The following is a 13,367-nucleotide window of genomic DNA, read 5'->3' as shown; positions in this document are numbered from 1 at the left end:
CGTGACTTTTTGTCACAAAACAAGGAAGTAAAAATGTTTTCCCCTTCACATCGCTAATTTGCATATGCAAATTAGGGTTCGGATTCGGTTCGGTATTCGGCCGAATCTTTTGCAAAGGATTCGGGGGTTCGGCCGAATCAAAAAAAGTGGATTCGGTGCATCCCTAATATATATATTATATATATATATATATATATATATATATGAAATACTGAAGACAGAAAAAGGATATTAAAGCTTTAAAATGATAAACATTTTGAAAAATTATGAGGTGTTTGAATTATGGTTATGTTTTAACTGTCAGTGTCAGGCCTCCTCTACTCACATGACATCACAATGTTAACTTGAAAACATACTGTATGTCACAAAGAGCACAGGAAATGACCTCATGCTCATGATTTGAATTGTCAGTGCTAGGCCTTCTCTAATCACATGACATTTGTTGCCAAGTTACCATTGTGATGTCATAAAGAGCACAATTGCTACTTGTCAGTTACTACAAAGAGCTGTCAGAGCAGAGTTTGCTTTTTATCTGTATCACATCATACGGATAAAAGCTTTGCTAAAACATAGAAAGATCATTAATTCTTTTAGAAGAACGACTATTAATATTTTTAGAAAAAGCGAGATCATGGATTTACATCGCCTTTGGAACTTCTGTGCAATAATTCTGGGCTGGTTCGCGGTATTTAGTGCTGTCTCTCTTTTAGTAGGCATTTATTATACCTATGTGCTGGAGTTCTGTATATTTACAGTGACATCACTTGCTGAGAAAGTGATCTACATGGTGTTTTATCACATCTTTTTCATCATGTTGGCATGGTCATATGGAATGACCATACTTAATCGTCCTGCTACCCCATCTAAGGAGTTTGACTTATCGGACATTGAGCAGGGCCAATTTGTAAGGCAGGAGAAGCAAGACTTTCACCAGGACATTCTCCAGTGCATTGCTAAAGAGCTGCCTATTTACACAGTGACAAAGAATGGAAACATCCGATACTGCCGCATATGCAACCTAATGATGCCAGACAGATGCTACCATTGTTTAGCCTGCAACAAGTGCGTGCTTAAGCATTACTCTCACTGCTTTTTGGTCAACAACTGTGTAGGATTTTCAAACTACAAGTACTACTTCCAGCTGTTATTTTACGTTATGCTGCACTGCCTATTCGTCTGCACTACAGGACTTCAGTATGCAATGAAGTTTTGGACTCAGGAGCTGCCATACACCGATGCAAAATATCCAATCCTTTACATGGTTGGAGTGAATGCAGTTCTACTTCTTTTCATAGTGCCAATCTTTATCTATCATTGCTGGCTTGTTGGAAAAAACAGAACCTCTGCAGAAAACTGCAAGCCTCTTTTCTTCCGCAATATTCCAACGAATATGGGCTTTTCTCTTGGTTTGAGCAAGAATCTGAAAGAGGTGTTTGGTGAAGAGAAGAAATATTGGTTACTCCCTGTGTATACCAGGAAAGGTGACGGATGCTCTTTTCCAACTGGTTATGAGAGAGAGAACCCAGAGCAAAACGGCATTGACTTTTAAATAGGTTATAAAACAGGATTTTTTCTTCAAAAATTGGTTGAAACCAGAGGACTATCACGGTGCATTGCTGCAACAACGCATCGATTAGATGAGAGAAACCAAGACAATAGCACTTCTCATACAAATCTGTCCATATATGGAATATCTATCAACATTCAAAAAATATTTCTAAATAAAACACATTTATTTCTTTCATTGTTTTAGTCTTGGTGCTTTTTATTCTACATAATATTAAAGGAAGAGGTGGGAAGGGCATATTGAACCTTTCAAGTTGGTTTCTGCCAATCCTCAAGACAAGGGTTGAGTTTGATTTAATTTAAGTTATTGATGCCAGAAGGCCAAAGTGCTTTCTGGCAGAGGTAGGTTAATGCAGTTAGCAATATTAAATACAGATTCCATGGAATTCACAAATATTTTTGCAATTTCTTCAATGGAGAAGAATAGTGATTGGACTGTGCCCCCCCCCCACCTTGACCATAAAGATAGGTACGGGCAAGGAGGCAACCCATGGTGAACCATTATCTATAGTTAGGAGTGGACCATATGTGTGTGTGGCAGTGGGGGTGTTTAAAAAACTGGGCTGAGGGTGTTTTTTCTCCTTTAAACTCCAAAATACCTGAAACCATTTATTTCAATGTATTGTATTACAAAAACCCTTAATAATAAAGCTAAAACCCTTCCAGTGACAACAGTTAGCTACAGATGTGCAGTTCACAAAATAGTATTTGTTATAATGCAACCAATTGATAGCAGGAAAAAATCAGTGGAAAAAATCAGTGCAAAACAAGGTATATATATATATATATATATATATATATATATATATATATATATATATATATATATATATATATATATATATATATATATATATATATATATAGTAGGGATGCACCGAATCCAGGATTCGGTTCGGGATTCAGCCAGGATTCGGCCTTTTTCAGCAGGATTCGGATTCGGCCGAATCCTTCTGCCCGGCCGAACCGAATCCTAATTTGCATATGTAAATTAGGGGCGGGGAGGGAAATCACGTGACTTTTTGTCACAAAACAAGGAAGTAAAAAATGTTTTCCCCTTCCCATCGCTAATTTGCATATGCAAATTAGGGTTCGGATTCGGTTCGGTATTCGGCCGAATCTTTTGCAAAGGATTCGGGGGTTCGGCCGAATCAAAAAAAGTGGATTCGGTGCATCCCTAATATATATATATATATATATATATATATATATATATATATATATATATATATAAAATATGAAATACTGAAGACAGAAAAAGGATATTAAAGCTTTAAAATGATAAACATTTTGAAAAATTATGAGGTGTTTGAATTATGGTTATGTTTTAACTGTCAGTGTCAGGCCTCCTCTACTCACATGACATCACAATGTTAACTTGAAAACATACTGTATGTCACAAAGAGCACAGGAAATGACCTCATGCTCATGATTTGAATTGTCAGTGCTAGGCCTTCTCTAATCACATGACATTTGTTGCCAAGTTACCATTGTGATGTCATAAAGAGCACAATTGCTACTTGTCAGTTACTACAAAGAGCTGTCAGAGCAGAGTTTGCTTTTTATCTGTATCACATCATACGGATAAAAGCTTTGCTAAAACATAGAAAGATCATTAATTCTTTTAGAAGAACGACTATTAATATTTTTAGAAAAAGCGAGATCATGGATTTACATCGCCTTTGGAACTTCTGTGCAATAATTCTGGGCTGGTTCGCGGTATTTAGTGCTGTCTCTCTTTTAGTAGGCATTTATTATACCTATGTGCTGGAGTTCTGTATATTTACAGTGACATCACTTGCTGAGAAAGTGATCTACATGGTGTTTTATCACATCTTTTTCATCATGTTGGCATGGTCATATGGAATGACCATACTTAATCGTCCTGCTACCCCATCTAAGGAGTTTGACTTATCGGACATTGAGCAGGGCCAATTTGTAAGGCAGGAGAAGCAAGACTTTCACCAGGACATTCTCCAGTGCATTGCTAAAGAGCTGCCTATTTACACAGTGACAAAGAATGGAAACATCCGATACTGCCGCATATGCAACCTAATGATGCCAGACAGATGCTACCATTGTTTAGCCTGCAACAAGTGCGTGCTTAAGCATTACTCTCACTGCTTTTTGGTCAACAACTGTGTAGGATTTTCAAACTACAAGTACTACTTCCAGCTGTTATTTTACGTTATGCTGCACTGCCTATTCGTCTGCACTACAGGACTTCAGTATGCAATGAAGTTTTGGACTCAGGAGCTGCCATACACCGATGCAAAATATCCAATCCTTTACATGGTTGGAGTGAATGCAGTTCTACTTCTTTTCATAGTGCCAATCTTTATCTATCATTGCTGGCTTGTTGGAAAAAACAGAACCTCTGCAGAAAACTGCAAGCCTCTTTTCTTCCGCAATATTCCAACGAATATGGGCTTTTCTCTTGGTTTGAGCAAGAATCTGAAAGAGGTGTTTGGTGAAGAGAAGAAATATTGGTTACTCCCTGTGTATACCAGGAAAGGTGACGGATGCTCTTTTCCAACTGGTTATGAGAGAGAGAACCCAGAGCAAAACGGCATTGACTTTTAAATAGGTTATAAAACAGGATTTTTTCTTCAAAAATTGGTTGAAACCAGAGGACTATCACGGTGCATTGCTGCAACAACGCATCGATTAGATGAGAGAAACCAAGACAATAGCACTTCTCATACAAATCTGTCCATATATGGAATATCTATCAACATTCAAAAAATATTTCTAAATAAAACACATTTATTTCTTTCATTGTTTTAGTCTTGGTGCTTTTTATTCTACATAATATTAAAGGAAGAGGTGGGAAGGGCATATTGAACCTTTCAAGTTGGTTTCTGCCAATCCTCAAGACAAGGGTTGAGTTTGATTTAATTTAAGTTATTGATGCCAGAAGGCCAAAGTGCTTTCTGGCAGAGGTAGGTTAATGCAGTTAGCAATATTAAATACAGATTCCATGGAATTCACAAATATTTTTGCAATTTCTTCAATGGAGAAGAATAGTGATTGGACTGTGCCCCCCCCCCCACCTTGACCATAAAGATAGGTACGGGCAAGGAGGCAACCCATGGTGAACCATTATCTATAGTTAGGAGTGGACCATATGTGTGTGTGGCAGTGGGGGTGTTTAAAAAACTGGGCTGAGGGTGTTTTTTCTCCTTTAAACTCCAAAATACCTGAACCATTTATTTCAATGTATTGTATTACAAAAACCCTTAATAATAAAGCTAAAACCCTTCCAGTGACAACAGTTAGCTACAGATGTGCAGTTCACAAAATAGTATTTGTTATAATGCAACCAATTGATAGCAGGAAAAAATCAGTGCAAAACAGGTATTTATATATTATTTATATATATATATATATATATATATATATATATATATATATATATATATATATATATATATATATATATATATATATATATATATATATATATAGTAGGGATGCACCGAATCCAGGATTCGGTTCGGGATTCAGCCAGGATTCGGCCTTTTTCAGCAGGATTCGGATTCGACCGAATCCTTCTGCCCGGCCGAACCGAATCCTAATTTGCATATGTAAATTAGGGGCGGGGAGGGAAATCACGTGACTTTTTGTCACAAAACAAGGAAGTAAAAAATGTTTTCCCCTTCCCATCGCTAATTTGCATATGCAAATTAGGGTTCGGATTCGGTTCGGTATTCGGCCGAATCTTTTGCAAAGGATTCGGGGGTTCGGCCGAATCAAAAAAGTGGATTCGGTGCATCCCTAATATATATATATATATATATATATATATATATATATATATATATATATATATATATATATATATATATATATATATATTATATAATATGAAATACTGAAGACAGAAAAAGGATATTAAAGCTTTAAAATGATAAACATTTTGAAAAATTATGAGGTGTTTGAATTATGGTTATGTTTTAACTGTCAGTGTCAGGCCTCCTCTACTCACATGACATCACAATGTTAACTTGAAAACATACTGTATGTCACAAAGAGCACAGGAAATGACCTCATGCTCATGATTTGAATTGTCAGTGCTAGGCCTTCTCTAATCACATGACATTTGTTGCCAAGTTACCATTGTGATGTCATAAAGAGCACAATTGCTACTTGTCAGTTACTACAAAGAGCTGTCAGAGCAGAGTTTGCTTTTTATCTGTATCACATCATACGGATAAAAGCTTTGCTAAAACATAGAAAGATCATTAATTCTTTTAGAAGAACGACTTAATATTTTTAGAAAAAGCGAGATCATGGATTTACATCGCCTTTGGAACTTCTGTGCAATAATTCTGGGCTGGTTCGCGGTATTTAGTGCTGTCTCTCTTTTAGTAGGCATTTATTATACCTATGTGCTGGAGTTCTGTATATTTACAGTGACATCACTTGCTGAGAAAGTGATCTACATGGTGTTTTATCACATCTTTTTCATCATGTTGGCATGGTCATATGGAATGACCATACTTAATCGTCCTGCTACCCCATCTAAGGAGTTTGACTTATCGGACATTGAGCAGGGCCAATTTGTAAGGCAGGAGAAGCAAGACTTTCACCAGGACATTCTCCAGTGCATTGCTAAAGAGCTGCCTATTTACACAGTGACAAAGAATGGAAACATCCGATACTGCCGCATATGCAACCTAATGATGCCAGACAGATGCTACCATTGTTTAGCCTGCAACAAGTGCGTGCTTAAGCATTACTCTCACTGCTTTTTGGTCAACAACTGTGTAGGATTTTCAAACTACAAGTACTACTTCCAGCTGTTATTTTACGTTATGCTGCACTGCCTATTCGTCTGCACTACAGGACTTCAGTATGCAATGAAGTTTTGGACTCAGGAGCTGCCATACACCGATGCAAAATATCCAATCCTTTACATGGTTGGAGTGAATGCAGTTCTACTTCTTTTCATAGTGCCAATCTTTATCTATCATTGCTGGCTTGTTGGAAAAAACAGAACCTCTGCAGAAAACTGCAAGCCTCTTTTCTTCCGCAATATTCCAACGAATATGGGCTTTTCTCTTGGTTTGAGCAAGAATCTGAAAGAGGTGTTTGGTGAAGAGAAGAAATATTGGTTACTCCCTGTGTATACCAGGAAAGGTGACGGATGCTCTTTTCCAACTGGTTATGAGAGAGAGAACCCAGAGCAAAACGGCATTGACTTTTAAATAGGTTATAAAACAGGATTTTTTCTTCAAAAATTGGTTGAAACCAGAGGACTATCACGGTGCATTGCTGCAACAACGCATCGATTAGATGAGAGAAACCAAGACAATAGCACTTCTCATACAAATCTGTCCATATATGGAATATCTATCAACATTCAAAAAATATTTCTAAATAAAACACATTTATTTCTTTCATTGTTTTAGTCTTGGTGCTTTTTATTCTACATAATATTAAAGGAAGAGGTGAGAAGGGCATATTGAACCTTTCAAGTTGGTTTCTGCCAATCCTCAAGACAAGGGTTGAGTTTGATTTAATTTAAGTTATTGATGCCAGAAGGCCAAAGTGCTTTCTGGCAGAGGTAGGTTAATGCAGTTAGCAATATTAAATACAGATTCCATGGAATTCACAAATATTTTTGCAATTTCTTCAATGGAGAAGAATAGTGATTGGACTGTGCCCCCCCCCACCTTGACCATAAAGATAGGTACGGGCAAGGAGGCAACCCATGGTGAACCATTATCTATAGTTAGGAGTGGACCATATGTGTGTGTGGCAGTGGGGGTGTTTAAAAAACTGGGCTGAGGGTGTTTTTTCTCCTTTAAACTCCAAAATACCTGAAACCATTTATTTCAATGTATTGTATTACAAAAACCCTTAATAATAAAGCTAAAACCCTTCCAGTGACAACAGTTAGCTACAGATGTGCAGTTCACAAAATAGTATTTGTTATAATGCAACCAATTGATAGCAGGAAAAATCAGTGCAAAACAAGGTATTTATATATTTATATATATATATATATATATATATATATATATATATATATATATATATATATATATATATAGTAGGGATGCACCGAATCCAGGATTCGGTTCGGGATTCAGCCAGGATTCGGCCTTTTTCAGCAGGATTCGGATTCGGCCGAATCCTTCTGCCCGGCCGAACCGAATCCTAATTTGCATATGTAAATTAGGGGCGGGGAGGGAAATCACGTGACTTTTTGTCACAAAACAAGGAAGTAAAAAATGTTTTCCCCTTCCCATCGCTAATTTGCATATGCAAATTAGGGTTCGGATTCGGTTCGGTATTCGGCCGAATCTTTTGCAAAGGATTCGGGGGTTCGGCCGAATCAAAAAAAGTGGATTCGGTGCATCCCTAATATATATATATATATATATATATATATATATATATATATATATATATATATATATATATATATATATATATATATATATATATATATATAAAATATGAAATACTGAAGACAGAAAAAGGATATTAAAGCTTTAAAATGATAAACATTTTGAAAAATTATGAGGTGTTTGAATTATGGTTATGTTTTAACTGTCAGTGTCAGGCCTCCTCTACTCACATGACATCACAATGTTAACTTGAAAACATACTGTATGTCACAAAGAGCACAGGAAATGACCTCATGCTCATGATTTGAATTGTCAGTGCTAGGCCTTCTCTAATCACATGACATTTGTTGCCAAGTTACCATTGTGATGTCATAAAGAGCACAATTGCTACTTGTCAGTTACTACAAAGAGCTGTCAGAGCAGAGTTTGCTTTTTTTCTGTATCACATCATACGGATAAAAGCTTTGCTAAAACATAGAAAGATCATTAATTCTTTTAGAAGAACGACTATTAATATTTTTAGAAAAAGCGAGATCATGGATTTACATCGCCTTTGGAACTTCTGTGCAATAATTCTGGGCTGGTTCGCGGTATTTAGTGCTGTCTCTCTTTTAGTAGGCATTTATTATACCTATGTGCTGGAGTTCTGTATATTTACAGTGACATCACTTGCTGAGAAAGTGATCTACATGGTGTTTTATCACATCTTTTTCATCATGTTGGCATGGTCATATGGAATGACCATACTTAATCGTCCTGCTACCCCATCTAAGGAGTTTGACTTATCGGACATTGAGCAGGGCCAATTTGTAAGGCAGGAGAAGCAAGACTTTCACCAGGACATTCTCCAGTGCATTGCTAAAGAGCTGCCTATTTACACAGTGACAAAGAATGGAAACATCCGATACTGCCGCATATGCAACCTAATGATGCCAGACAGATGCTACCATTGTTTAGCCTGCAACAAGTGCGTGCTTAAGCATTACTCTCACCGCTTTTTGGTCAACAACTGTGTAGGATTTTCAAACTACAAGTACTACTTCCAGCTGTTATTTTACGTTATGCTGCACTGCCTATTCGTCTGCACTACAGGACTTCAGTATGCAATGAAGTTTTGGACTCAGGAGCTGCCATACACCGATGCAAAATATCCAATCCTTTACATGGTTGGAGTGAATGCAGTTCTACTTCTTTTCATAGTGCCAATCTTTATCTATCATTGCTGGCTTGTTGGAAAAAACAGAACCTCTGCAGAAAACTGCAAGCCTCTTTTCTTCCGCAATATTCCAACGAATATGGGCTTTTCTCTTGGTTTGAGCAAGAATCTGAAAGAGGTGTTTGGTGAAGAGAAGAAATATTGGTTACTCCCTGTGTATACCAGGAAAGGTGACGGATGCTCTTTTCCAACTGGTTATGAGAGAGAGAACCCAGAGCAAAACGGCATTGACTTTTAAATAGGTTATAAAACAGGATTTTTTCTTCAAAAATTGGTTGAAACCAGAGGACTATCACGGTGCATTGCTGCAACAACGCATCGATTAGATGAGAGAAACCAAGACAATAGCACTTCTCATACAAATCTGTCCATATATGGAATATCTATCAACATTCAAAAAATATTTCTAAATAAAACACATTTCTTTCATTGTTTTAGTCTTGGTGCTTTTTATTCTACATAATATTAAAGGAAGAGGTGGGAAGGGCATATTGAACCTTTCAAGTTGGTTTCTGCCAATCCTCAAGACAAGGGTTGAGTTTGATTTAATTTAAGTTATTGATGCCAGAAGGCCAAAGTGCTTTCTGGCAGAGGTAGGTTAATGCAGTTAGCAATATTAAATACAGATTCCATGGAATTCACAAATATTTTTGCAATTTCTTCAATGGAGAAGAATAGTGATTGGACTGTGCCCCCCCCCCACCTTGACCATAAAGATAGGTACGGGCAAGGAGGCAACCCATGGTGAACCATTATCTATAGTTAGGAGTGGACCATGTGTGTGTGGCAGTGGGGGTGTTTAAAAAACTGGGCTGAGGGTGTTTTTTCTCCTTTAAACTCCAAAATACCTGAAACCATTTATTTCAATGTATTGTATTACAAAAACCCTTAATAATAAAGCTAAAACCCTTCCAGTGACAACAGTTAGCTACAGATGTGCAGTTCACAAAATAGTATTTGTTATAATAATGCAACCAATTGATAGCAGGAAAAAATCAGTGCGAAAAAATCAGTGCAAAACAAGGTATTTATATATATATATATATATATATATATATAATATATATATCTATATATATATATATATATATATATATCTATATATATATATATATATATATATATATATATATATATATATATCTATATATATATATATATATATATATATATATAGTAGGGATGCACCGAATCCAGGATTCGGTTCGGGATTCAGCCAGGATTCGGCCTTTTTCAGCAGGATTCGGATTCGGCCGAATCCTTCTGCCCGGCCGAACCCTCATTTGCATATGTAAATTAGGGGCGGGGAGGGAAATCACGTGACTTTTTGTCACAAAACAAGGAAGTAAAAAATGTTTTCCCCTTCCCATCGCTAATTTGCATATGCAAATTAGGGTTCGGATTCGGTTCGGTATTCGGCCGAATCTTTTGCAAAGGATTCGGGGGTTCGGCCTAATCAAAAAAGTGGATTCGGTGCATCCCTAATATATATATATATATATATATATATAAAAATATGAAATACTGAAGACAGAAAAAGGATATTAAAGCTTTAAAATGATAAACATTTTGAAAAATTATGAGGTGTTTGAATTATGGTTATGTTTTAACTGTCAGTGTCAGGCCTCCTCTACTCACATGACATCACAATGTTAACTTGAAAACATACTGTATGTCACAAAGAGCACAGGAAATGACCTCATGCTCATGATTTGAATTGTCAGTGCTAGGCCTTCTCTAATCACATGACATTTGTTGCCAAGTTACCATTGTGATGTCATAAAGAGCACAATTGCTACTTGTCAGTTACTACAAAGAGCTGTCAGAGCAGAGTTTGCTTTTTATCTGTATCACATCATACGGATAAAAGCTTTGCTAAAACATAGAAAGATCATTAATTCTTTTAGAAGAACGACTATTAATATTTTTAGAAAAAGCGAGATCATGGATTTACATCGCCTTTGGAACTTCTGTGCAATAATTCTGGGCTGGTTCGCGGTATTTAGTGCTGTCTCTCTTTAGTAGGCATTTATTATACCTATGTGCTGGAGTTCTGTATATTTACAGTGACATCACTTGCTGAGAAAGTGATCTACATGGTGTTTTATCACATCTTTTTCATCATGTTGGCATGGTCATATGGAATGACCATACTTAATCGTCCTGCTACCCCATCTAAGGAGTTTGACTTATCGGACATTGAGCAGGGCCAATTTGTAAGGCAGGAGAAGCAAGACTTTCACCAGGACATTCTCCAGTGCATTGCTAAAGAGCTGCCTATTTACACAGTGACAAAGAATGGAAACATCCGATACTGCCGCATATGCAACCTAATGATGCCAGACAGATGCTACCATTGTTTAGCCTGCAACAAGTGCGTGCTTAAGCATTACTCTCACCGCTTTTTGGTCAACAACTGTGTAGGATTTTCAAACTACAAGTACTACTTCCAGCTGTTATTTTACGTTATGCTGCACTGCCTATTCGTCTGCACTACAGGACTTCAGTATGCAATGAAGTTTTGGACTCAGGAGCTGCCATACACCGATGCAAAATATCCAATCCTTTACATGGTTGGAGTGAATGCAGTTCTACTTCTTTTCATAGTGCCAATCTTTATCTATCATTGCTGGCTTGTTGGAAAAAACAGAACCTCTGCAGAAAACTGCAAGCCTCTTTTCTTCCGCAATATTCCAACGAATATGGGCTTTTCTCTTGGTTTGAGCAAGAATCTGAAAGAGGTGTTTGGTGAAGAGAAGAAATATTGGTTACTCCCTGTGTATACCAGGAAAGGTGACGGATGCTCTTTTCCAACTGGTTATGAGAGAGAGAACCCAGAGCAAAACGGCATTGACTTTTAAATAGGTTATAAAACAGGATTTTTTCTTCAAAAATTGGTTGAAACCAGAGGACTATCACGGTGCATTGCTGCAACAACGCATCGATTAGATGAGAGAAACCAAGACAATAGCACTTCTCATACAAATCTGTCCATATATGGAATATCTATCAACATTCAAAAAATATTTCTAAATAAAACACATTTCTTTCATTGTTTTAGTCTTGGTGCTTTTTATTCTACATAATATTAAAGGAAGAGGTGGGAAGGGCATATTGAACCTTTCAAGTTGGTTTCTGCCAATCCTCAAGACAAGGGTTGAGTTTGATTTAATTTAAGTTATTGATGCCAGAAGGCCAAAGTGCTTTCTGGCAGAGGTAGGTTAATGCAGTTAGCAATATTAAATACAGATTCCATGGAATTCACAAATATTTTTGCAATTTCTTCAATGGAGAAGAATAGTGATTGGACTGTGCCCCCCCCCCACCTTGACCATAAAGATAGGTACGGGCAAGGAGGCAACCCATGGTGAACCATTATCTATAGTTAGGAGTGGACCATGTGTGTGTGGCAGTGGGGGTGTTTAAAAAACTGGGCTGAGGGTGTTTTTTCTCCTTTAAACTCCAAAATACCTGAAACCATTTATTTCAATGTATTGTATTACAAAAACCCTTAATAATAAAGCTAAAACCCTTCCAGTGACAACAGTTAGCTACAGATGTGCAGTTCACAAAATAGTATTTGTTATAATAATGCAACCAATTGATAGCAGGAAAAAATCAGTGCGAAAAAATCAGTGCAAAACAAGGTATTTATATATATATATATATATATATATATATATATATATATATATATATATATATATATATATATATATATATATATATATATAGTAGGGATGCACCGAATCCAGGATTCGGTTCGGGATTCAGCCAGGATTCGGCCTTTTTCAGCAGGATTCGGATTCGGCCGAATCCTTCTGCCCGGCCGAACCGAATCCTAATTTGCATATGTAAATTAGGGGCGGGGAGGGAAATCACGTGACTTTTTGTCACAAAACAAGGAAGTAAAAAATGTTTTCCCCTTCCCATCGCTAATTTGCATATGCAAATTAGGGTTCGGATTCGGTTCGGTATTCGGCCGAATCTTTTGCAAAGGATTCGGGGGTTCGGCCGAATCAAAAAAAGTGGATTCGGTGCATCCCTAATATATATATATATATATATATATATATATATATATATATATAAAAATATGAAATACTGAAGACAGAAAAAGGATATTAAAGCTTTAAAATGATAAACATTTTGAAAAATTATGAGGTGTTTGAATTATGGTTATGTTTTAACTGTCAGTGTCAGGCCTCCTCTACTCACATGACATC

At 36.7% G+C, this 13,367-nt stretch overlaps 6 protein-coding genes across 7 annotated transcripts in view; 5 read left to right on the top strand and 1 right to left on the bottom strand.

Annotated features, from left to right (window-relative positions):
• Nucleotides 1-13,367, bottom strand: part of scmh1.L (Scm polycomb group protein homolog 1 L homeolog) — a 147,568-nt gene that overhangs the window by 47,747 nt on the left and 86,454 nt on the right. The window lies entirely within an intron of this gene.
• Nucleotides 279-1,744, top strand: LOC121399923 (palmitoyltransferase ZDHHC20-like). The gene has a single exon (XM_041581921.1). The coding sequence runs from the start codon at nt 632-634 to the stop codon at nt 1,547-1,549; it is 918 nt and encodes a 305-aa protein (XP_041437855.1). The 5' UTR covers nt 279-631; the 3' UTR covers nt 1,550-1,744.
• On the top strand, nt 2,879-4,344 carry LOC121399924 (palmitoyltransferase ZDHHC20-like). Its single transcript, XM_041581922.1, has one exon. It carries the CDS (start codon nt 3,232-3,234, stop codon nt 4,147-4,149), a length of 918 nt encoding a protein of 305 aa, XP_041437856.1. The 5' UTR covers nt 2,879-3,231; the 3' UTR covers nt 4,150-4,344.
• On the top strand, nt 5,455-6,971 carry LOC121399930 (palmitoyltransferase ZDHHC20-like). Its single transcript, XM_041581929.1, has one exon. The coding sequence runs from the start codon at nt 5,859-5,861 to the stop codon at nt 6,774-6,776; it is 918 nt and encodes a 305-aa protein (XP_041437863.1). The 5' UTR covers nt 5,455-5,858; the 3' UTR covers nt 6,777-6,971.
• On the top strand, nt 8,380-9,573 carry LOC121399933 (palmitoyltransferase ZDHHC20-like). The gene has a single exon (XM_041581932.1). The coding sequence runs from the start codon at nt 8,462-8,464 to the stop codon at nt 9,377-9,379; it is 918 nt and encodes a 305-aa protein (XP_041437866.1). The 5' UTR covers nt 8,380-8,461; the 3' UTR covers nt 9,380-9,573.
• LOC121399939 (palmitoyltransferase ZDHHC20-like) lies at nt 10,728-12,196 on the top strand. Its single transcript, XM_041581935.1, has one exon. It carries the CDS (start codon nt 11,238-11,240, stop codon nt 12,000-12,002), a length of 765 nt encoding a protein of 254 aa, XP_041437869.1. The 5' UTR covers nt 10,728-11,237; the 3' UTR covers nt 12,003-12,196.

The sequence above is a fragment of the Xenopus laevis genome, chromosome 2L (assembly GCF_017654675.1).
Source record: "Xenopus laevis strain J_2021 chromosome 2L, Xenopus_laevis_v10.1, whole genome shotgun sequence".
NCBI lineage: Eukaryota > Metazoa > Chordata > Amphibia > Anura > Pipidae > Xenopus > Xenopus laevis.
This window is presented reverse-complemented; position numbering and strand designations above follow the sequence as displayed.

Coding starts and splice junctions, on each gene's coding strand:
- LOC121399933 (XM_041581932.1), top strand. CDS start 8,462: ATGGATTTACATCGCCTTTGGAACTTCTGTGCAATAATTCTGGGCTGG.
- LOC121399930 (XM_041581929.1), top strand. CDS start 5,859: ATGGATTTACATCGCCTTTGGAACTTCTGTGCAATAATTCTGGGCTGG.
- LOC121399939 (XM_041581935.1), top strand. CDS start 11,238: ATGGTGTTTTATCACATCTTTTTCATCATGTTGGCATGGTCATATGGA.
- LOC121399923 (XM_041581921.1), top strand. CDS start 632: ATGGATTTACATCGCCTTTGGAACTTCTGTGCAATAATTCTGGGCTGG.
- LOC121399924 (XM_041581922.1), top strand. CDS start 3,232: ATGGATTTACATCGCCTTTGGAACTTCTGTGCAATAATTCTGGGCTGG.